Genomic DNA, 23,959 nt, shown 5'->3' with positions numbered 1-23,959 from the left:
GCCGAGTCTCTGCTTTGGTGAACACACATCCGAAGCTGCTCTTAACATGGTCTGAATATGTGTTCTGAGGGCAGCCCTGTTTAGGGAAGTTTTTAATGTTTGATGTTTTATCACGTTTTTAATATTCTGTTGGGAGCTGCCCAGAATGGCTGGGGAATAATAAAGTGATGATGATGATGATGATGATGATGATGATGAACAACACAGGGCGCTTAGCAACTTTTTTTGTTTTGTTTAAGATCACTCTTCCCTTAAAGTGTATTACTTCAACTGCTTCATGTCCAGTTCTGATGCATGTGGCTGCTATCTTCTAGTCCAGGGTGGTCCAATGCACAACCCAATGCTCAAGGCCTTTTTTGGCATCATTTGACACCCCTCCCTGGCCCTTACACTGCTTCCAAAACCATGTAAGCAAGACGCTGGGCTTTGGGAAGGAAGCTTGAGGGCTCTGACAGGGTCCTAAAGTCCTCCTATCTCCTTCCCAAAGCCTCGTTAGCACTTTACCAGCTTGGGGAAGGAGGTGTGAGGGCTCTAGGACCCTGCCAGAGCCTCATACCTTCTTCACAAAGCCCAGCACTTTGCTTAGCCAGCTTGAGAAGGGCAGTGTGAGCACAGGGTGGGGTGGTGTAACAAATTTTGCCCTCGCTCCCCTCCCCCTGCAGCTTCCATATCAAAGTTCTCTTGCAGCCCACTTGATATGAAAAGTTGGACCGCCCTGTTATTGTATGCTACAATGGGCTAGGCTTACCTTGCAGTAATGGGCACCAGCAATTGGCCCATAACGTCTGAGAGTCTGCTTCAATTTTCTTTCCCGCAGCCTCCAGATGGTGCTGCTCTTCAGCCCAAGAGCTATAGATGGTGGCAGCTCGTGTGTGAAGGGTGTGCATCAGGTCCAGCAGCTGCAATAGAAGAGGTAAGTTGGCAACAAACAACCTGCCTATCTATGAACAGCATGAAAACAAGCCACCGTCAATGCTCAGAATGGAGGAAAAGCAAGGTCCTGTTATCATGGTTGTGTCAAAACAAATCTGATTATCAGAAGGGGAAGAAACAGGGCAATCACCCAGGCTTGAGGGAATAAGCCTACAAGTACAGTGGTACCTCAGGTTAAGTACTTAATTCGTTCCGGAGGTCCGTACTTAACCTGAAACTGTTCTTAACCTGAAGCACCACTTTGACTAATGGGGCTTCCTGCTGCTGCCGCGCCGCCAGAGCCCGATTTCTGTTCTCATCCTGAAGCAAAGTTCTTAACCTGAAGCACTATTTCTGGGTTAGCGGAGTCTTTAACCTGAAGCGTATGTAACCCGAGGTACCACTGTATATGAACGTGTTCAGAAGTTCCAACTGATTCTTGGTTTGATTAAGGAAGTCATAATCTATAGGAAGGGAATTCCTATTTTTAATTTCTCACTCTTCTAGAATATCTGGTTGGGTGCGTTACTCTGTATTGAAATACAGATTCATAGCAAAATCCCCCCATAACCCCAATAAGAGACAGAACCATGCAGGCAAGAACTATGGCACTTTTTAATTCCCATAGAAAGGAACACTGCACCCACACCAACCCTCTGGACACTTTCCAGAGGTACCCCCCCCCACCGCCCGCCCAACTACCTGCATCCCTCTAACCAAAGGGTGTAGCAACTTCAGTTTTGTATGGTCGTGATTTTCTCCCTAGGATCCCCATGGCTGGACTACCGTATTTTTCGCCCCATAGGGCGCAACGCCCCATAGGACGCACCTATTTTTTGGGGGGGGGGGGGATAAAGAAAAAAAATTATTTCCCCCCCAGGCGCGGGGCTGGCGCGGGGAAAGCCCCAGCTTCCCCCAATCCCAGCCCCGAGAACAGCCTGCTATCCGCAAGCCTAGGGAGGCAAGTGGTAAGTCGCGCCGGTCTCCCCAGGCTTCGGAATGCAGGCAGCTCTGCGCAGCCATCGGGAGGCGGGCGCGACTTCGCGCCCTGCTCCGGATGGCTGCGCAGAGCTGCGCTCGCCCCGGGACAGCAGGCAGCTCTGCGCAGCCATCAGGAAGCGGGCATGACTTCGCGCCCACCTCTCAATGGCTGCACAGAGCTGCGCTCCCCCCGGGACTGCAGGCAGCTCTGCGCAGCCATCGGGAGGCGGGCGCGAAGTGGCGCCGGTCTCCCGAGGGTTGTGCAGAGCTTCCTGAAGCCTGGAGAGCGAGACGGGTCGGTGCGCACCGACCCCTCTCGCTCTCCAGGCTTCAGCGAAAGCCTGCATTCGCCCCATAGGACGCACACACATTTCCCCTTCATTTTTGGAGGGGAAAAAGTGCGTCCTATAGGGCGAAAAATACGGTAAATCTATAAAATATGAGTGCAAACTCAATACACTGGTATCTTGGTTCTCGAACTTAATCCATTCCGGGAGTCCACCCGACTCCCGAAACCGTTCGAAAAGCAAGGCGCGGCTTCTGATTGGCTGCAGGAGCTTCCTGCCCTCAAGCAGAAGCTGTGGAAGCCACAGAAACCACGTCGGACGTTCGGCTTCTGAAAAACGTTTGCAAACCGGAACACCTACTTCCAAGTTTGCGGTGTTTGGGAGCCAATTTTTTCGATAACTAAGCTGTTTGCGAACCAAGGTACCACTGTTCCACTTTAAAAGTTAAAATAAAAGAGATCTGTATTAAAAGAGGCTGAGTAGACACTCAAGCAAAAAATGTGCCTTGCTAGGATAGACCAAGGTCTACCTTAACAAGAATCCCAGTTCCTAAGAGGCACCAAGACTTCCCACTAGAAACTGGCCAATAGGTCACCAATCAACAATGACCTTCAGTACATTGTGCCCACCCACCTAAGAATTCTTCACTAATGAAACTCTAATCCTACATAGCCCTTGCCAACTTCACCCTCCAAGCAAACACAGCTTGCTTTCAAAACTTTTTGTGTGCTTCATTAGACACAATCCCACATCTTGGCTTCAGTTTCCTTTCAGGGACAGAAGTACTGTAACTTCTCAGTCACTTGAAGCACAGACTAACACCGTCCTATTCCTACAGGTGTATTTTCATCATAAGAAGTCATTCCGTGCTCATTTGCACTGTTATCAAGGGAACTAACTGTCTGCAGGCTTCTGCATATTCCTGGAAGGAAATCTTCCTATTCAAGATGGTTCTTTATTTTTTTTCTGCTGAAGATACATTTCCAATAAACTACTCTAGACTGTACTATAGTATCCATATATTTTATAGTATCAAACAAAATATAGGGAAACTCCCTGCAGATGCTGCATCACTAAGGGTCAAACTACAGTGGTGCCTCGCAAGACGAAAAGAATCCGTTCCGCCAGTCTCTTCATCTTGCGGTTTTTTTCGTCTTGCGAAGCAAGCCCATTAGCGGATTAGCGCTATTAGCGATTTAGCGGCTATTAGTGGCTATTAAAGGCTTAAGGGATTAGCAGATTAGCTGCTAAAAGGCTATTAGCGGCTTAGATCAGCTGATAAGCGGCTTAGATCAGCTGTTAGGCGGCTTAGCCATCAGCTGTCAAGTGGCTTAGCTAACAGCTGTTAAGCGGCTTAGGGGCTTGGGGAAAAGGGAGGGAGGGGGGAAAAACCCCAGGAATCGCAATACATTTTCGTCTTGCGAAGCAAGCCCATAGCAAATTCGTTTTGCGAAGCACCTCCAAAACGGAAAACCCTTTCGTCTAGCGGGTTTTCCGTCTTGCGAGGCATTCGTCTTGCGGGGCACCACTGTAGATGTGATGTTATTCATGCTGTTTGGCCTTGTGTGGCTGGCTGCTGTGTGATTTACAATAGCTGGCTGGTGGCGGGCAAATTGTACAGGAAGTGTGGTGAAGTGGGGCTTTAACCTTTGCTCCCACTGTGTTCCCAAATAGAATTAGCCACTGCTCCTGCTATTTGCAATGGGAGGAAAGTTTCTATTGACACCAATGGATGTTTTCCTTCCATTGTGAGTAACAGGCATGGGTCTTCCTTGATTTGCATTAGGACCACAGTGGGGGTATTGGATTAAAGTCCTTCATCCCCTGAGCCATGGTCCTGATCCAACTCACTCCTTGCCAACCGCTGCCACCTCAGCTATTTCCCACACTACTCTGAAAATAAAACCCAGTCATGCAAGGCCAAAGAAAATGAATAATGCCACACCTAGGTTGACCCGAAGCTACTGCAACCAGGATAACCGCAGGGAAAGACAAGGAAGAAATCCAGGCTATACTTACGTCCTGACTAACCTGTAAAGACACAGTGTGGTAACTGGCAGGGATGCTCTCATCCTCATCATCCTCATCACTGGCCGAGCGGTGCTGATGCTGGCTGGATGCCCTCAAGTGCCTCAAGGAACTCTCCTTTGCTTTCTTCTTGAAACGGGTTGATTTGGGGTCATACTTGTGGCTCTTCCCTCGCTTTTCCTGGGACTTGCACCCTAAGAACAAGAAGAATTTCTCTAGGTTGCGGTTCTCCAGGAACACCTCGTGCCTCATTCTAATGCTAAATAAACAACCTGAAACTTTCAGCTCAGGGATCCCCAGGCGTGAAACATTAAAGGAGGAAAGCTCCAGCATTACTGGTGGGATGCTAAGTTCTACGTCATTCTTAAAAGAACATACCTGTCCTTGGCAACACGAACAGGATATGTTACCTCTACAGCTTCTGACACCTCCTCCTTCCCCCAGGCTTCTCCCTCTGACCACTCACTGCCGTTCCACCACCAATCCCTGAGCTCTGAGCCTTCATCCCTTGTGGGTTCCCTAGCTGGTGCCTCCCATCATTCCTCTGTGTTCAGCCAGCCCATGACAGCAGGTCTAGTTGATCTGTCTTTTTTCATAGAATCATAGAATCATAGAGTTGGAAGAGACCACAAGGGCCATCGAGTCCAACCCCCTGCCAAGCAGGAACACCATCAGAGCACTCCTGACATATGGTTGTCAAGCCTCTGCTTAAAGACCTCCAAAGAAGGAGACTCCACCACACTCCTTGGCAGCAAATTCCACTGTTGAACAGCTCTTACTGTCAGGAAGTTCTTCCTAATGTTTAGGTGGAATCTTCTTTCTTGTAGTTTGGATCCATTGCTTCGTGTCCGCTTCTCTGGAGCAGCAGAAAACAACCTTTCTCCCTCCTCTATGTGACATCCTTTTATATATTTGAACATGGCTATCATGTCACCCCTTAACCTCCTCTTCTCCAGGCTAAACATGCCCAGCTCCCTTAGCCGTTCCTCATAAGGCATCGTTTCCAGGCCTTTGACCATTTTGGTTGCCCTCCTCTGGACACGTTCCAGTTTGTCAGTGTCCTTCTTGAACTGTGGTGCCCAGAACTGGACACAGTACTCCAGGTGAGGTCTGACCAGAGCAGAATACAGTGGCACTATTACTTCCCTTGATCTAGATGCTATACTCCTATTGATGCAGCCCAGAATTGCATTAGCTTTTTTGGCTGCCGCGTCACACTGTTGGCTCAGTGTTTATAAGAACAAAAAACAAAAAAACCAACCCTCACCTAATGGGTGTAGATTGCTTCTTTAATTTGATATAACCTGGAGCCCTACAGCCAAATACTCAGATTACAGAAAAGTTATGGCCTCACCTCCATTTAGACTGGCCTCTACAAAGATGCGGATAGTTTTGACGCAGAGCTCAAAGTTTTCAGGTGTGACATGGGCAGCATCTCGCACAATGAAAGACAAGGACTCAACACACTTCATGAGCGACTTGGTATTGTGTGGGCCCAGGTCCATCCCCACAGTCAGGCTGTACTGATTCACCAAGGGTGAACTGCCCAGTCTGGAGAGACCAGCCAAGGCCTTTGGGCTGTCAAGGTCATCCTTCCCAACCTGCGAAATGAAAAGTATGTTTGAGTCCAATAGGGCAACCGTCAGGCGTCTCTACAGCCAAGAGAACGGGCTGCATTGCCTGTACTAACTTCCAATAACCACCTGATATGCCGTTCCAAGTCTCTGGGCTCCTGCTTCCTTAGAATGTTGCCTTCTCATAAATAGCCAGATCCCTATGGAGACAGTTGGATTTGGGCCAGTTCACTCAATTCACTTGGCAGAAAAGTCTGTGTTGGAAGGCCTGTTTTTGCAGTCTTCGGACAGAACTATACGGTTGTACTTGCCTTCCCCTGGAATCTGGGTGAAAGGGTTGCCAGAGACTAGCAATGCAAACAAGACTGTTTCCAGACTTAGAAACAGGAGCCTTGATGCAGTGCTAACCTCAAATCTGACTTGGGTTTGGGCTTTCTCTACAGCCTGTTGCCTCAACGAAGACATGCATAAAGCAGGTGGAAGCCCTTGGTACTACTTACCACAAGCCAGCCGCTGTTCATCACATCCACATCAGTCACAGAACGATGCATTTTGCCTTGCTTGCTGTGATCTGCATACACCTCTGAATCAGAAGTGTAGCCACGATCTAGGCTGGCTTCATTTGGGTGATAGATCTCACTGTCTGACTGAGCCCCTTTAAATAAGCAAAACGGAGTGAGACAAAAGATGCAAGGGAATGCCAATTTCATGGCAGCAAAGAGCTGTGCTAGTGGCAACTGTGTATATCACTGCCAGTTCAGATCCCATCAGCATATATGTGAAATAAAGATTTTTTGGCCCTAACATGCATCATTTTACACCTGTTTACATTCAGTTGCATTTGCCATTTTACCACCCATTCACTCAGTTTGGAGAGGTCCTTTTGGAGCTCCTCAAAATCTATTTTTTGTTTTAACGATGCTGAACCATTTAGTATCATCAGCAAATTGGGCCACCTCTCTGCTCACTCCTAACCTAGGACCAACAGACGGGGCCACTGCCAAGGACAAATCTTACCTGTGTCATTCTCTGCCCTTGCTGTAGCCTGCAGCGCTGGGGGTGGTTTCACTCCTGATCCAATGCATTCCAGGAGGCTAAAGAGCGTGTACCAGTCATCACCAGAATGGATGTTGGCAGCATTGGTCTTGAGAAGCTCGTGAAGACCATACGCAATCTGATGACTGGCCCTGTTCAGCATGCTGGGCTTCATCATGAGCAAGATACGCAAGGAGAGCAGCACCTGCTCAGAGAGAAGCAAGGATGAGTACTAGAGTGTCAAGCTATCTCTACACCAGCTTCACTCTTGCATTTTGCTTTTACTCCCCAACCACAGTCTGTGTTATGTGAAAGGTCCTTTATCAACACAGGAGGATAAACCGGAGTACTTTTAGGTATTGGAGCTGTCTGTGTGTGTGCTCTTGACATTTTCCTTAGGAAAAAAAGTCCTTATGCAAACCTAGGGCTTTCGTGGGCTGCTTCCTCCCTCTTGCACAAGGCTGTCATTGTTTTGGTTATATAAGGACCAGTATTCACCTCTAAACTTCAGAAATAGAGGGAATGATGGGTATTCTGTGCTTCAGCCACAAAACTCAAGGAAGAAAGTCAGCATTCCAGAGATACCATGAACAAGAGGTCCAACAATAAGAGCAGACCACTCCATAAAGCCCCCCTTTACCTGGGCACTGATCTCCTCTCTGCGCAAGAGACGGATTGCCAGCCGCAAAAGCCCCACCACTGCCCTCTCAACTAGGAAGCAATACTCCACAGCATTAACACACAAGTGGTAGAGGTGGTCTCGCACTGCCTGCCATACAAAGGCTACACGGTCCCTAGAGAAAGAGGGAGAGAGGACATTATGACAAGACACATGCAAGCACAGCTTCAGAAGACCAGCAACCCAATTGGGCATGTGCAATCCTTTTATATTCAGATTCACACCAAGAGGGAAGTCAGGTCCCTCGAGTCCACAACTAAATAGGTGTGGCAAGAATAAGAGACTATGTTCCCTGGCCAGTACTGTATGAATACAAAGGAAGCTAAGGTAGTGTATGAGTTCAATATAAATCTATGCATAAAGCAACTATATGGAAGATCATAAAAAGAACAGTTCCAAGCTGGAATGCCTCTGATGGTGCATCTGTATGACTCACCTGTTCTCCAGCACAACCCTCAGAAGCATCTCCAAGCAGAAAGCACAATCTTCCTCATCATATGTTTCCTCATCAGGAGTCACAGAGATGAGAGCCTGAAGCAAGCAAATCATACCCAGACATATTTAGAGAATTATATGAAATGACAGTTCCCCACAACAGAAGTCTACATATGCTCGATCTCTCCTCAAGGACTTCTTGCAGCAGCAGTGGAAATGAAAAAGCAAGGAAGCTCATGTCGGCTCATGTAGTACATACATCCTTTGATGCACTGCTGCTGTGAAGTAGCTGGGCCACCAGTTCCTGTTCTGATGGATTTATATCTCTGGGGATGCAAAGCCAAAGCAATGGCTACAGATCTAAGGAGAACGGCCAATTGGGGTTTTTTTTATCTGTCAGCTGCTCTTAGTTTTACTTATGGTGCCAATCCAAACAACTGGATTTCACTATTCAGCATGATATGCTAGACTTGTATCAAAGGAAGAAAATCTGGTTCTTTGGAATCCCACCCCCTTTTGCAGTCCCCCACCTTAGAATTTCCAAAGCAGCAGGCACTAAAAAAAATAACTTTTAATAGTAGAGCTGCGAAATTGCCAGAAAAGTCAAGGGAAAAGAATTATGCTGAACAAATGTAATAGGAAAAAAGGAGGCAGGGAAATAGATTAAAAATAATCCAAGTTCACAATGAATGATTCAAATTATCCAAGTTACAAAATCAAACAAACCACTAGGAGACTGAATGAAAAGGAGCTCCTAGGAGGTGCTCATTTTTTCTAACTTTGATATGTCTGTCTATCAGGCTAAGGAGTGGAATGAAACCCAATTGTTTGGAGTAACACTGTAAAACAACCTAGAGAAGGGTTCAGAGGCCTCTGGAACGGATGAACCTCTGGCTCATTAGTCTCACATGGAAACCTCCAACTCAGGAACGGAACTGGCCAAGTCTCCTGTGGGCAATGTGTGCCAACACAGCATGCAATACTTCCATGGTGTTTGGGCAAGAGGACTCCCTGTTGACTTGAGCACACAGTTCAAGATCATACCCATGCAGTTCATATACACCAAACCTATATGGGAGGCTTATTCACCCTCACCTTCATTAGCTCCTGCAGGGACTCCAGTTGCAGAAACTTGCTTTCAGTTATCAGCTTCTCTGGGTCACATTGCTATAGAGGAGAAAGTGGAAAAAGGATGTGCGTTAGGAAGAAAACAAGGCTTAACGGTGCCAGCGATCTCTCTTGGAACTTACAAAGTACAAAAAGGAGGAGGAATTGTCCTTGAGCAGACCCAGAATTAAATGCCCTGCCACCAAGTCCCCCACACCAGTTAAGGGGAAGGGCCTCTGATTTGAACCTAGCACAATTTTGGGGGGAAATTAAGACATAAAACACTCAAGTTGAGGTACACCAAACTTTTTTTTAATAGCTCAATAAAGCTTCAATATATATATATTTTCAAAAACCATCATACTGACCAACAGTGCCCTAGTTCAGTGTTGAGGCATCAGAACTTTAAGCAAGCTCTTTGGGTTTTTCTGTCTGCCGTGAATCACAATACTGACAAGAGGAGAGGGGGAAACACCCACAGCTCACAAAGGGCAGCAGGGAGATCATTTTACTGTATGTCTAAATGGCAGAATGACTTTTGTGTCATGAAGGGCATAAACATAAAAAAGCCTCCCCAGAGGACCCTGAAGGGCATGTGGCAACCTGAGGGACTATACCCACTGTGGTTGGGGAGGAAAATGAGGCATTTATTCCTATAGAATCACACCCATCAGTTTGAAACCAGGGCTAGGCATGGGAACAAAACCCAGCTAAGTAACTTTGAGCAAGTTATTCTATCTCAGCCTAACTACAACTTTCGGCTCTTCGGAAGGAGAACAGGATACAGCTCCAGCCGCTATAATAAATTAATACTTCCTTGGAGAGAAGGCACTGCCCCAGATAAACTTACATTATGCTAACTATGTGGGCACATAGAAGTTGCATTTAATTCTCATCATGTGCTATAAGAAAAGAGCCTGTTCAAACAAGAGCTGTCTAAGTGCAGTTCTGGCAGGTGGGCAGGCAGAGCCCACTGCCCTTCTGTATATGTGCCCTCCCAGCTTGCTGAGCATGAATTACCTTTATACACTCCAGGGCCATTCTCTTTGCCTCTTGGTTCTCCGTAGATGGCCCCCTCATGCCAGATTGTTCTGTGCCACTGAGTGTCAGCCAACTAACGAAACTCAGCATTGTGGACTCGCCACTAGAAGAAAAAAGTACATTCGGTCATATCAAGGGCATACTGATACACGGTATCATATCTTATATCTACATAACAATTCAAGATTTTGATTGCCTATGCTTATGTCACCCAAACTGCACCACCTGTGCAGAAGCACTCCATTTTGTTGTGGGATCACACCTGTTCTACTCCACTTTTGTTCTTCGGGGGAAAGTGCCTGTGCTTATGTAGCCAATACGACAACACAAACACACACAAGATTCCTGGCAACCCCAAAAGTTTGCAGAAGTGGGGGGAAAATATATCTTCATGCAGGGGAACCAAGTGGTGGAACACATCCCCATCCAAAGAAACAGCCCAATGAGGACTGTGCATGCTTAGAGGCCACCAAATGCTAACTAGCACCATCCAAACTCAACACGGAGGTACCAGAAGACTTAGGGGAAATAATGATTGGACTATTAAGGGAAAATCTAAAGGTGGTGGTGGTGGGAATAGAATAGAGTATCCCAAAATAGGGCATGACTGTGCTGGCTGGCTGGTGGAACAGGGGCATGCCACATTACAATATTTTGTTACAGATCCTACTTGTGTTCTCTAGCACCTGATAGCTTATACCTGGCAACAGAAGAGCATATTTGCCTGCCAATGTGTAAACACTCTCCAGACTACTCACCGGTTGGAAGGTGTCTCCTCGCGTTGCAGAGAGATCTTGCCATTGGGATCTACAAAGTCTTCAACCTGGAAATTAAGCCAATACGTCATGTGTATTACCCAAACCAATGGTTTAATTTAGTCCTTTGGGTTCACTACTCCCTCTTCCCTTCTCAAATTGACACCTATATTGGAGCATCCCTGTTTAGCACAACAAACCATGGGTCGCTGTAGGTAAAAGGATTGCCCCTTGGAAAGCAGTGCCTCTTGGAACGGAGCTAAATCAAGTCTGATTACTATTCAGAGATACTGCACACTTTAGGTGATGTTAATTAACTCCCATGCTGCTTGATTAACTTTGGGTACTTTGAATCAAAGAATCTTTCTATTTCTGGTCTCCTACAAGAAATGTCTACCCTACCATTAATCATCACTGGTTCTAGGGAAGGCACTATTTTCCTGTTTATGGGCTTTAATGGCTATTGCACTGTCTATAGAGTAAGCAAAGAGGAAGGAGAAGGGTCACATGGCAGTTTCTTTAACAGGAATGAGAGTTCCATGTTAGGCAATTTTAGTAGCATAAACTGGTTACAAGTCTAAGGATTTATTAGTCACATGTTTTAAGGATTTTTAGTCACATGCTTTCAAATAATATGTTCTATTTTGTGCTTTTCCTCATCTCACATAGTCCAATTTTTAAAATATATTCTTCTCAATTTAGAAGTTCTGGCCCAACAAGATCCTGCTCTAGACCACTTCTACCATCCAAACGAATAAATCTTAATTGTGTGCAGTTATCTCTCCAGTAATCAAATCCACACGCATATAAAATCCACATCATCTCCGTTACATCTCTAGCATTAACAATAAGTAATTTTGGTTCTAGACATGTGCTACATGCCAATAGTGCAGCACCTAAGAATAGAGATTCGTGAGCACATGGAACTGCTTAGCCCAAGTAGGACCATTTAGTCTTTCCTAAGCCCTGCTATCAAGCATTCTTTATTCATCTGGAGATGCCAGGGTTGAACTCTGGGATCTTCTGCAAGGAATGTGCCACTACTGAACTATAACCCCTCATCAGTCTATTACTGATAATAAAGTTTTAAAGCTATTTCTATCCTTTATTTAATCCTATTATTGTTTCAACAACCCATATACGTCCCACACGCTCTCAACCCAATTAGCCCAGTATCTGCCATCAATTTACCTCCACCATGGTCTTTGGCAACAGCTCTGCTCTGAAAAGTTGTAGCATGGCCTCCATGATGTTTTTCCAGCCCTCTCGCAAAATGTCACCATGGCGATGAGCCAAGTGGAACACAGTCTTTGCCGCAATATGAGCTTTGGGATTGCTTCCAAAAACTGTAGGCAGATTCTCAATCGACTGCAGGAGAAATGGGAAAGAGAAGTCAGGGGTGAGTGGGGAGAAGCTCACCACAAACCAGTCAGGTCATTCAGTAGAACGTCATCAACAGGCTGATCACAACGCTAGCTGAGACCCTTCCTGGAGGACTTTGAACCAGAATTCATGCTTCTGTAATTTCACAGATTGTCTACTGTAATGTGCTTTATGTGGAACAGCTCTTTAAAACAAACTGAAATCTTCAGCTCAGGAATTCACCTCCATAAGCACACAACCTGCTCCAGGATGGCTTCCTGTCAGGCTTCCTTTACAATTGTCAATTTCACAGATGGTCTATCACCTATGTAAATCAAGGTGATCTGATTCCACTGGAACTTGAGCAGAGCCTTCACCTTTATTAGACTATCAATTCTCTATGATCATACCAGGATGAATGTTAAGATATGTGGAGCAGGATGTTCCCAATGGCTGTACAGTGGTACCTCGGGTTAAGTACTTAATTCGTTCCGGAGGTCCGTTCTTAACCTGGAACTGTTCTTAACCTGAAGCACCACTTTAGCCAATGGGGCCTCCTGCTGCTGCTGTGCCGCCAGAGCACGATTTCTGTTCTCATCCTGAAGCAAAGTTCTTAACCCGAGGTACTATTTCTGGGTTAGTGGAGTCTGTAACCTGAAGCGTATGTAACCTGAAGCGTATGTAACCCGAGGTACCACTGTACTAGAAGTAAGAAACTTTCTCTATGGAGTGGCTCAGAAGGCATCAGGGATTTTGGCTTTTCCCCCTAGCTGCCCTTCATGCTTTAAACGGCCTTCCATGCAAACACCTTCCTTATTTCTTTTAAGTCACTCCCAGAATGGGGAACCTCCAGGGGTTCCAATTTGGTTCACCAAGCCATTTTTAAAAAAGCCCAACAATCAGCTGACATCACCCTAAGGGCAAGTAATGTCAGCTGATGGGGAGGGGTTCAATTCAGTTCAGCTGTGGGGAACAGGCATATACAGTTGTTCCCTGCAGAAAGCAGGATTTAATCCTCCATTCCCCCACTCATCAGCTGATATGTGGGATGGGGGCTGCTGTAAGGAACTCCCGCACATAGCTCAACCCTGCAGAAAGCAGGTGTTAACTCCCGTAAACACACCATCAGCTGATGAGTATTAACCATGGTTCCGTTTAGAATCAGTCTCACACCATCTCCTTTCATTTGCAGACTCACCTCACTGCTAAGAGCTGTGAACTTGCAGAGAGAAATTATGAGGTTGTCAAAAACATCACTGAGGCCATAATGGGCAGAAATCATGGCACATTTTCTGAAAAAGACAAACCACAGCAGTGTAAGAGGAAACACACAGTGCATTTTCTGTAGGAGCTCTAGGGTCCTCACACCACCCTTCAGTGGAAAACTTGCATCAAATTTGATAATTCAATTCTAGCTGGTAACATTCAAATGACAAATTTTGTGTTTGTATGTTTTAATGATGGCACTCAAATTTCAGAAGCTCAGGATGTGATGGAACTTAATTGTGAATTAAATAAGGCAGAAACCACAGTGGTAATGCAGCTCAATGGCAACTAGAATAAGCATTTCCGTCTGCCAGTAGACACTTTTAAAAATGGCTGTGCAGAAATTCATATTCCAGTCTTGCCTACCTATGAATAGATATTCAGTAGGCTTAAGCAATATATGCCTCACTCGTTTACTAGATGGTGCCAGCTAATTTTCCCTGGATGCAAAAAGCTTTGATCTAAGTAAAAACAATTTATATATACAAAATGAGTCTCTGCTGGATATATACAAAATATATATACAAAAACATCTCTGCTGGATGTTGTGAAGGAGCATTACCTGAAACCAGAGATGGCCTTCTGAATTATCGTTTCATCCAGGCTCTTGTCAAAAACATAGGACAGAGCTGCCACAGTGGGCCCCCAGGTCATGGCAAACAGGTCGTGATCATAACTTCCACGTGGGACATGCAGAAAGATTCCTTCATCGGTGACTCCACGATGCAGCAGCACACTCCACACGTAGTTTTCCTTTACTAGGCCCGTCTGCTCCTCTGGCATCACAATCTCTTCATTTCTACCCAAGATGAGGACAGAAATATTGTGTTTACATATTAACATTCTGCATCAATGCACAATTGTTGGTACCCAACATGATGCACTGTGTGTGTCTTATTTACAACAAGACGAATGAGTTGGGGAAAGAAGGGTAGAAAAGGGTGGGCTAACATCAACCAGGGGCAGGTGTCGCCCTCCAGATGTGGCTGAACTACAACTCCCATTAGCCTCAGCAAGTATATAATGGGAGCTGCAGTTCAGCAACATCTGAAGATCCAAAGGTTCCCCACACCAGAAGTGTGTGTGTGCGGAACTGATAACTCCCTCCCTCTCCAAGGGGAAACGCCAAAACACTTACTTGATGGCATGGTACATGTCCTCCAGCATGTCCTGCTCAAAGTCTTTGCCTCCATTTACCCCCTTCAGATTTTTTCGGAATTCCTGTTAAGCAATAGCAACAGAAAGCAGAATATTACGTTGTGATCGCCACCTCGAAACAGACATCACAACTATTTTAACATGTTGCTAGGTACTGGCGCACAAAATGTCACTGACAAATTGATTCCTGTGGGGTATCCCAAATCAATTTACAACGTAATAAAGTATATATAAAGCAAGCTGCAGAAAGAAAAACAATCTAAAGCAGGCATAGGCAAACTTGGCCCTCCAAATGTTTTTTGGGACTACAACTCCCATGATCCCTAGCTAACAGGACCAGCGGTCAGGGTTGATGGGAATTGTAGTCCCAAAACATCTGGAGGGCCGAGTTTGGGGATGCCTGATCTAAAGAAAAGCAATTATGTATCTGCAAAAACTGTTTGGAAAAACAACATCATCACATACATGAAATCCATTCAAATCCAATGCATAAACAAATTGGAACAAAGATCTCCACTTAGAAAGCTTATTGAAAGAGGAATGTCATTAACAGGCACTGAAATACAACAGGGAAGGTGCCTGTCCCTTATACAATGAGAGGGAATTTTAGAAGGTAGCTGCTACTGCACTAAAATCCCAAGCCAGCTTTCTCTTGACAGGATGGTATCTGCAAAATCTTTCCTGCAAAACACAGCACCTTGTGGGTATATAGGAGGTGAAAGCATCTTTTAGGTACACTTGAATTATCAGTTATCAATATATTTGACCGTTGGCAATTTGCAGGCAAGTTTTAGTATGATGTACAGCAACAACGTGCCTTCTGCAAGGCCACTGGAGGGCTATTTTACTATTATGTTTTAAAATACTACAAGTCAAAGAGAAAGAAAGAAGAGCAAGCATGGTGGTGGAGAAAGAATAGACCTCGGTGATGTGAAAGCCAGCAAAAACGTCTAGATATGCAGGGTGTGTGAAGACATCAGAGCTCACCTCTAGAGTCATAGGTACACTCTGCTTGCGAACATTATGATTGTGTTGGTCAGTATTCAGCATGATAACGGCATAGGCAAGGGCAAAGCAAGCATCACTATTGGCAAACGGAGACCCATTCGCTTTCTGAAATGTAAAATGACAATACAAATTGGACACATTCCAATCTAAATGGAACACTTAATTCCTATTTATGTCGTTTCTAGCATCTGGATGGCAAGTGTTCTGTTACCCCAGACTGTCTTTTTCATATTATTTTTATTAAATATCCAAAAATATTTCAAAGCATTTATCATTATATACCTTTCTTTTAACATCCAAAGTTTCTTCTTGACTTCCCACCTCTCCTTTCCTGATGTTTGTTTTTCACTTCTTTTTAATAACTATTTTCCTATTAACATATATTTTTATTATCTAAACCCTGCTACCATTAAATCTTTCAGTAACCCACTGCTTATATTTCAAATCCTGCCCGTGACTTCATATATGGGTGATAATTTGATAGAAAAACAATCAGTGGTCTCCATTCTTCCTTAAACACTTTGTCATTATGCCCTCTTAATTTGGCAGTTAACTTCACCATTTCAGTATAGTCCATCACCTCAGACTTTCTTGTTACATACATTCACTTTTGTTTCAGCTTGTCACTTGCTGCCAGTTTTTTATTTTTACTGTTAAGTTGCTTTGAGGCTCCTTTGTTGCAAAAAGCAAAGAATAAATTAAACTAGTGACAACAACAACATCTCTCAGATGTAATATTCAAGCTCACTGTGCTACGAGGTAGAACAAACTACAAAAAACTACAAGAAAGAAGATTCCACCTAAACAGTAGGAAGAACTTCCTGACAGTAAGAGCTGTTCGACAGTGGAATTTGCTGCCAAGGAGTGTGGTGGAGTCTCCTTCTTTGGAGGTCTTTAAGCAGAGGCTTGACAACCCTATGTCAGGAGTGCTCTGATGGTGTTTCCTGCTTGGCAGGGGGTTGGACTTGATGGCCCTTGTGGTCTCTTCCAACTCTATGATTCTATGAAACACATCCTGACTGAAACCAGTAATTTCTTCCCATGCTGACCAACTGCTGCAGAGAAGAATAGAGAAGTCTTGCTTCTCGACAGTTTCAGAACTTACGCGCCAATGTTCTGTAAAGACTTCCAACAGCCTATGGATTACAGGAGCCTCTCCTGGCAACCTGAAAGCTTCTAAGTAGAGTCGCAGGGCTTCGTCTAATCGCAAGCCTTGGAAACCGAAAGTCCTGAAACATGAGCAGCAAAAGCGGCTTGAAGAAAGTAGCTTGCAAGCAGTCACATACCCCAAAATCTTTAGGGGTCAAAATACCGAAAAGATTTCCAAACTATGACTTGACAGTAAGGGGTTCAATTTCTCTAGGCTTTGGTTTTTCCCTGTTTTAATGTACAGTCTACAATGAGGCTAAACATCCTGGCAAAGGAAAGGAGATGAGGATAGCATTGCTTTGCACCGCAGAGTAGCTCACCCATGCCCATAAGGCTCAGCCAACCTTGGATGCTCTTGCTGAAAGCTATTCTCTCTCACTTTTGTCTAAGAGTCAGCATTTTTTATTTGTAATTATTTATCAAATGGTTCCAGGGTGGGTTACAAAAACACAGGGTGGGATCCAATGTTGTGCTCTGCATGTCAGCAGAAGCATTTCTGTTTGTCAGACAGAATGAGCCCCTTCATCCTCCCCCTGTATACTGTTCTTGGGATTCTCCTGACCCTCCAGAGAGGATTGGGGGGGGGGGAGAGATGGGGTTGAAGAGGATGCAGAGGGGGGGAGCAGCATTGCACTAACAGAAGCCCTTGCACTGATTTCTGCTAGCGTGCTGGGTTAGCTTAATCCAGGCTATAACCATTAAATTAAATTACAGTACAATGCAAAATAAAAATCATGAAATAAAAATCACGAATTATGAAGTTAAAACAACAACAACACACCGGCAGAATTCGAGACCAGGGAGAAGAGCAGGTGGAAGAAGATTGGAAGAAATTTAAAGATTACCTACAGAAATATTGCAAAATTAATGAATGTTAGAATGATGTTGGATTGAGGTTAAGGGGTTTTTAGCAATAATGTTATGTGGTAAAAATGGAATGTCAACAGGTGGAAAGTTAAAGATATAATATATTAAGATTAAGATAAAGGTAAAGAGGGAAAGGATTTGCTGAATAAATGAATTGACTTGGAATACAAAGAGGGGAGGTGTGGGGAGGTCCGAGAAACAAGCAAATGTAAGATATGTTTTGAAAGACTGATCTGTTTTTAATTGTTTTTTATCTTTTGTATTTTTTTTGTATTCTTTTTTTGTATACTTTTCTTTTTGTTTTTCTCTTTTCTTCTGTTACTTTTGTGAAAATCCTAATAAAATATTATATATAAAAAACAACAACAACACAGCACCACACAATGTATTGTAATTAAGTTTATTAAAATCAAGGTCCTTTAAAAACAGGCTACCTCTATGGTGGTTAGAGCAAAGGGTTTCATGCAATGCAGAATGCAGAAGATCCAGAACACCAGGGAAGGTGAATTTCCCATGCCAGGGCTTTCTAACCGGTTTCCTGTTTATGACCAATCCAAACATTTCTACTCACCCCACAAAACTTTCCAGCAAGTCTACGTTCTTCCGGTCACTCACAAATTCTCCAATCATTTTCTTGTCCAGTCGAGGATTCTCCCTCAGCCACTTTGCTACTTCATTATTATCCATGGGGGTAGCCAAAAGGTTTTTCTCCTGAAGAAACTGTATCCCTTTCTTTGGCTTTTGATTGAACAGCTCTGAACCACTTATCAAGAGCTAGAAAAAGTCAAAACAATATAATTAACAGAAGACATCCTACATAGTCCTATATAGTTAACATTATCCTAATAGCCAATTTGTGTCATATCTTCAATAACCTATTTCCTTTAGGTTTTTAGATTTGCATTTTACCTTCTGACTAAAGTCCTCTGTGATGCAACACATTCATAAAAAGCAACTTTTAAAATGTGTTCTTTGTCATAAAAGCCTGTTTCAGTATTTTCAAGTAGAATAGAAAGTATTTCTCTTTGTTTCTGGCGGTAAGGTTGAATGTTGAAAATGTTGAAAACAAGAGTCTAATTGTTTTCATCTGACACTATCCACATAAAATGTTGCAGCAGAATGATAACTTTGTTTTGCTCTAGGAATAATTCAGCACAAGGTGTGCCCTAGTCTTTCGAAACCTAAAGTAGTAAGAGATGATCCAAAAACAATTTAAGACAACCAGGTCTCTGTTGTCACAGCAATTCAAATACTGTCAATATATAAATAAATTTTAACAAGTTCATCTTTTAAGGTTCATCTTCTAAAGGTATATGGCCACTTGTTGAATAAACACAGAGCGTACATGTTAACCATTATTCACATTTGTCAAAACTGGGTTTCTGAAGCTCAGGAATACGTAATACAAGTAGATAATGTCATAAGCAGCTACCCAAGAGAGGGTTAACCAAAAGGTTGTGTGTGACTAGAGATCAAACACAAACATCTATGTGAACTTTACTAAAGCACCAGAATAAATGTCAGTCCTCGGTTACTGCCCATCACTAACAGGAAACAACACTTTGATGACTGTAAGACCAATTCCTATGGATACGTACAAAACAGCATCCTTCTTTGTTCCTCTGGCAAAGTCCTGCTTCCCACAATATCTCACCAGGTACAGCAGTCACCGCAACACAATTTTCAATTACTGGTTATTGACATTCAAGATTCAAAACATAACAGCTTCATGCAGGAACACCTCATTTGAAAGCAGGTTCAGAAAGAAAAAGGTTCCACCCTGTGGAATGCCCTCCTATCAGATTTCAAACAGATGAACAACTATTTGACTTTTTGAAGACACCCGAAGGCAGCCCTGCTCAGGGAAGTTTTTACTGGTTGGTGTTTTATTGTTCTTTTAATACTTTGCTGGCAACCCAGTCAGATGGGAGGGGGGGTACAAATAATAAAAGTATGTATGTACAGTGGTGCCTCGCAAGACGAAAAGAATCCGTTCCGCGAGTCTCTTCGTTTTGTGGTTTTTTTTGTCTTGCGAAGCAAGCCCATTAGCGAATTAGCGCTATTAGTGCTATTAGCGGTTTAACGGCTATTAAAGGCTTAAGGGATTAGTGGATTAGCTGCTAAAAGGCTATTAGCGGCTTAGATCAGCTGATAAGCGGCTTAGATCAGCTGTTAAGCGGCTTAGCGATCAGCTGTTAAGCGGCTTAGCGATCAGCTGTTAAGCGGCTTAGGGGCTTGGGAAAAGGGGGGGAGGGGGGGAAAAAACCCAGGAATCGCAAGACATTTTCGTCTTGCGAAGCAAGCCCATAGCAAATTCGTTTTGCGAAGCACCTCCAAAACGGAAAACCCTTTCGTCTAGCGGGTTTTCCGTCTTGCGAGGCATTTGTCTTGCAGGGCACCACTGTATGTATGTATGTATGTATTTAAAATACAGTCAAAACACTCATCATGCTCCTCTAGTATATTTTAAAATTGTAAGTCTGAGGGTAAAGTCTGTTCCTTACTGTATGTGTCATGCCTACTCACATATCTTTCAGATCAACAGAATGCCATACCTTCTTTTTGCTCTTAATCATTATCAATTCGTGTGTTGTGGGTAGGACGCAGGAAAAGCGAGTAGGCTTCTTTGGAATGGTCTTTTCTGCTAAAAACAAAAGCAGAATGTTTTCACAGTGGATCCTTTCCCACATTTCCCATGCTTTACAATATACAGATAAAAACAGCTCTCTTTCCACATGACCCCACCCCACAACCCCATCCCAGCATCAATGCTTTTCTCTATAAGCCCAAGTCTTGCAAAGGACAACTTCACACGTTACAGTAGATGGAGGTACAAAGCAAAACATATTCCCCCATGTAATTTGAGAAAGTAGCTATCTTCCCCCATCGTTTTCTTTATACAGTGGAAACACAATGTAGGCAACCACAAGTTAATGGGGGAAAGGGCAAGTACACATGTAGCTGCCTCACACCTTATGGGATAGAATAAGGTATAGAATATATTTTAAATCATGTACTTACTTCTACTGAAACATATGACATGATCCAGTGACATTTAACCACCCTCATCCCAAATCTACAAACGCCTGACTCAATATATAGAACATGAAAGGAAACATGCATCATTTAAATGCTTCACTGGTGGCAGAGACCGCAAGCTGTAGTACAGCTACAGAATGGCAAAAAGAAGTCAACATTTGAAGTGTCCATTGCACACAAATGTTCATAATTTACCTGCGTTATTTCCCAACTCCAAATTCAGACTGTCTTGCTGCTTCGTGTGGCTGGCTGTCAAGGAGCCATTAGTGTCTGGCAATTCTGCACCGGGTGATTTGCCATCTGTCAGCAGCCCCTCGACAACTACAGGGGAAAGAAGAGAACCAGAGTTATCCAGGACGAAGTTTTAAAGTCACCATGTTATTATATAGATACAGTTATTACTCACTCTGAAGAAACCTAACCATTTGCCTTCAAAGAGAGGAAATATGATTCGACAGAGAATGAATATCCACAGACCAGCTCAAATCCATGCACAAAATTTAAAAAATGGAAATGATGAATTAATTCCTTGTTGAGAAAAATCCGATAGAAAGCAAGAAGGCATCATTTAAGATGTTTTGAAGTAATCAGGTCAAGGTTAGGAAGGAGGATTTATGGAAAAAGGTAGCAGTATTGTCTAGAACACAGTCAGGAAGGACAGACGTTACTATAAAATTAAGATGAAGGCACCAAATAAAAGGTTCTCACTATGGGTTGTTTCTTTGATGTTACAGGGAGTTTCTGTACTTGGTTTTAGTGCTTCCTTCTCCTGCTGGTAGATGCTGCTGAGCACTTTGGCTTGGCATTGTGCTTCTGTACTATCTATCACTGTCAGTAATGCTTCAAGGGACAGCAAGTGAGTAGTGTACAGTTGTCCAGAAACAGGAAAGGCATTCTGGGAAAATCAAGCACAGCTAAGCATTAAATTAGGTTTAATCATTTGAGCAAGGAAAACTACTCACACAGAAGCTGTTCAGCCCCAAAGCTCTACACATCCACGCAAACCTCCCTAACATTTGTCCCATTCCTCAAAAAATCCTTCCCCTGCAAATAACATGTTCTCTCTCAAGTTGCCCATTAAAGGTAAAACTTCACTAAGACTCTGAAATGGACTTATACTTTGTGGTGGAAGGCAAGTTCGCTGCATTTACACCTATGTTTCCTACAGGTAACATTTGAAGGATGAAGGAACAATGCCCATCACCAAACCTTCAGTAAGACACATATCAAGAGAGTCAGTCAATTGCAGCTTTTTGTAATGCATCAGCTGTGGAGCCTCACGTGTTTGGCGATATAAGCCCTAAAAACTTTGTGTTCCTCACAATGCTCCAATCAAGCTGGGCATGTTTAGCCTGGAGAAGAGGAGGTTAAGGGGTGATATGATAGCCATGTTCAAATATATAAAAGGATGTCACATAGAGGAGGGAGAAAGGTTGTTTTCTGCTGCTCCAGAGAAGCGGACACGGAGCAATGGATCCAAACTACAAGAAAGAAGATTCCACCTAAACATTAGGAAGAACTTCCTGACAGTAAGAGCTGTTTGACAGTGGAATTTGCTGCCAAGGTGTGTGGTGGAGTCTCCTTCTTTGGAGGTCTTTAAGCAGAGGCTTGACAACCATATGTCAGGAGTGCTCTGGTGGTGTTTCCTGCTTGGCAGGGGGTTGGACTCGATGGCCCTTGTGGTCTATTCTGATTCTATGATTCTAAATATGTCTGTTGTTCTAAAGAAAGAATCCCTATGGTAAAACTAGATATGACAGGAGACCTATGATTGGTTCTCCTTATGTTTTTTATGATTTAAGTGCAGCTTGGGGGTGAGATCCAGCTGGGATACTGTGCAATTACTTTTCATGCCCTCTACCAAAGGTGATTACATCCTGTGAGGGCATGACTAGAGATACCTTACTGAATGAGGGTTACCCACACCTCCCCACCTGCCATGGTTCTGATCAGACCACCCTCCAACACATCAGCACATGGCTGATATTTCATTCTTCAAACACACTCAGATCTAGTTACATCTGTATTCTTATTTTTTTGCTGAGCAATCCTAATGGAAAGACAAGAGCAAAATAGCTCATTTTCAGGACCTTGGATAGCAGTTTGGTGAGGTCTTCAAAGAGGTTAGCACAATAATAGTCACAGTCATAATTTATGTACAGCTCAGTGACAAAACTAGGAATCCTCCAGAGTTGAACTATGGCCTCCAGGGCCATCTCCTTCATCTCATAGGGCATCTTGGGGTTTTCCACTGTGATAATTTCCATCAGCTTCTTTATGTACATCTGGTAGACAAAAGAAACAAGTTCAGTCTATGGGATGCAAAACAAGGCAGAGTATTTAATTTCATTTGGGACACCAGTTTACACATAGCACAACTAAACCATCCATAAGCACAAAGGTGAGAAACTATATTTCTGTTGAGAGCTGCATTCCTTTGAAGGCAACTTGTCGGGGTCACATGCCAGCAATGGCAGGGTTAGAATGAGTGATGGAAAAACACCCCTTCTCTTTCTCTCTTTCTGCCACCCCCTTTCCCTATTTTCCCCCTCCATACCGTCAGGATGAGATTATGCCAAGGACCACATGAAAAGAGGCCAAAGGTGGCATGCAGCTCATGGGTCACTGACTACTGACTCCTAGTTTATTGCCATGTGGCCAATCCTCAGGGAGTCCAGGCAAAGAGTCAGGCTTGTGTGCTCCTCCTTCCATTTCTTCCCATTTCAAAGAACTTTAATTCAAAGAACCAGGATTTCTGGTTCACATGCAACGCTATGTTGAGATTCTTTGAAACTAAAAGTAGTGTCAGTAGGAGGAGAGGGAAGCATACAAATCTGGCCATGATTGCTGCTCAGACTCCAACATTCCAATCAAGGCAACTATCGATCTGAGTACTGCCTCTATGGGAGATGACAGGGAAAGCGACCAAGCAGCCACCATTTCTGTCCATGGGCATGGTCTTCCCAGGCACAGCGCCGTCCAATCTGAAGAAAGTCACAAGGTCACCTCCAGTTCCCACACACTTTCCTAAATTCTTAGACAGGATTTCTTACACATCCATGAACAAAGCCACAAAGCTGTTTAAATTACCTCCTCCAAATACAAGACTCACCTCCAGTTGGAATTTCAGGTGTTCTCTCATACTCTCAAAGAGGAGGAAGCAAAGTCTAAGTGAAGCTGAATACAGATTGAGTCGCTCCACATTCAGCAACTAGGAAAGAATTAGAAGTTGAAAGATTGTTAGTGGAGAGATATTCATTTTCCCTCTATTTGAAA

At 43.8% G+C, this 23,959-nt stretch overlaps 1 protein-coding gene across 23 annotated transcripts in view; it reads right to left on the bottom strand.

Annotated features, from left to right (window-relative positions):
• GBF1 (golgi brefeldin A resistant guanine nucleotide exchange factor 1) overlaps nt 1-23,959 on the bottom strand; it is an 84,051-nt gene that overhangs the window by 9,572 nt on the left and 50,520 nt on the right. For 7 of the 23 annotated variants that reach the window (XM_083440253.1, XM_083440274.1, XM_083440255.1 and 4 more), the window contains 22 exons: nt 23,796-23,894; nt 22,774-22,968; nt 21,392-21,578; nt 20,879-21,004; nt 20,200-20,288; nt 18,216-18,418; nt 16,734-16,857; nt 15,608-15,733; nt 14,601-14,683; nt 14,025-14,261; nt 13,395-13,488; nt 12,026-12,202; nt 10,838-10,902; nt 10,059-10,182; nt 9,027-9,098; nt 7,933-8,027; nt 7,458-7,611; nt 6,800-7,022; nt 6,283-6,437; nt 5,563-5,809; nt 4,200-4,402; nt 749-899 (listed from right to left, as the gene is read on the bottom strand). In XM_083440253.1, coding sequence (XP_083296379.1) covers nt 749-899; nt 4,200-4,402; nt 5,563-5,809; nt 6,283-6,437; nt 6,800-7,022; nt 7,458-7,611; nt 7,933-8,027; nt 9,027-9,098; nt 10,059-10,182; nt 10,838-10,902; nt 12,026-12,202; nt 13,395-13,488; nt 14,025-14,261; nt 14,601-14,683; nt 15,608-15,733; nt 16,734-16,857; nt 18,216-18,418; nt 20,200-20,288; nt 20,879-21,004; nt 21,392-21,578; nt 22,774-22,968; nt 23,796-23,894 — 3,229 coding nt within the window. Of the gene's footprint in view, nt 1-748; nt 1,695-2,316; nt 3,266-3,706; nt 4,403-5,562; nt 5,810-6,282; nt 6,438-6,799; nt 7,023-7,457; nt 7,612-7,932; nt 8,028-9,026; nt 9,099-10,058; nt 10,183-10,837; nt 10,903-12,025; nt 12,203-13,394; nt 13,489-14,024; nt 14,262-14,600; nt 14,684-15,607; nt 15,734-16,733; nt 16,858-18,215; nt 18,419-20,199; nt 20,289-20,878; nt 21,005-21,391; nt 21,579-22,773; nt 22,969-23,795; nt 23,895-23,959 lie in introns of all 23 variants that reach the window. The other 16 variants (XM_083440258.1, XM_083440259.1, XM_083440269.1 and 13 more) reach the window with 4 other exon arrangements.

This window comes from Podarcis tiliguerta (genome assembly GCF_965153285.1).
Source record: "Podarcis tiliguerta genome assembly, chromosome: 5".
Classification (NCBI taxonomy): domain Eukaryota; kingdom Metazoa; phylum Chordata; class Lepidosauria; order Squamata; family Lacertidae; genus Podarcis; species Podarcis tiliguerta.
The sequence above is the reverse complement of the archived record's forward strand: the minus strand, read 5'-3'. Positions and strand labels throughout refer to the sequence as shown.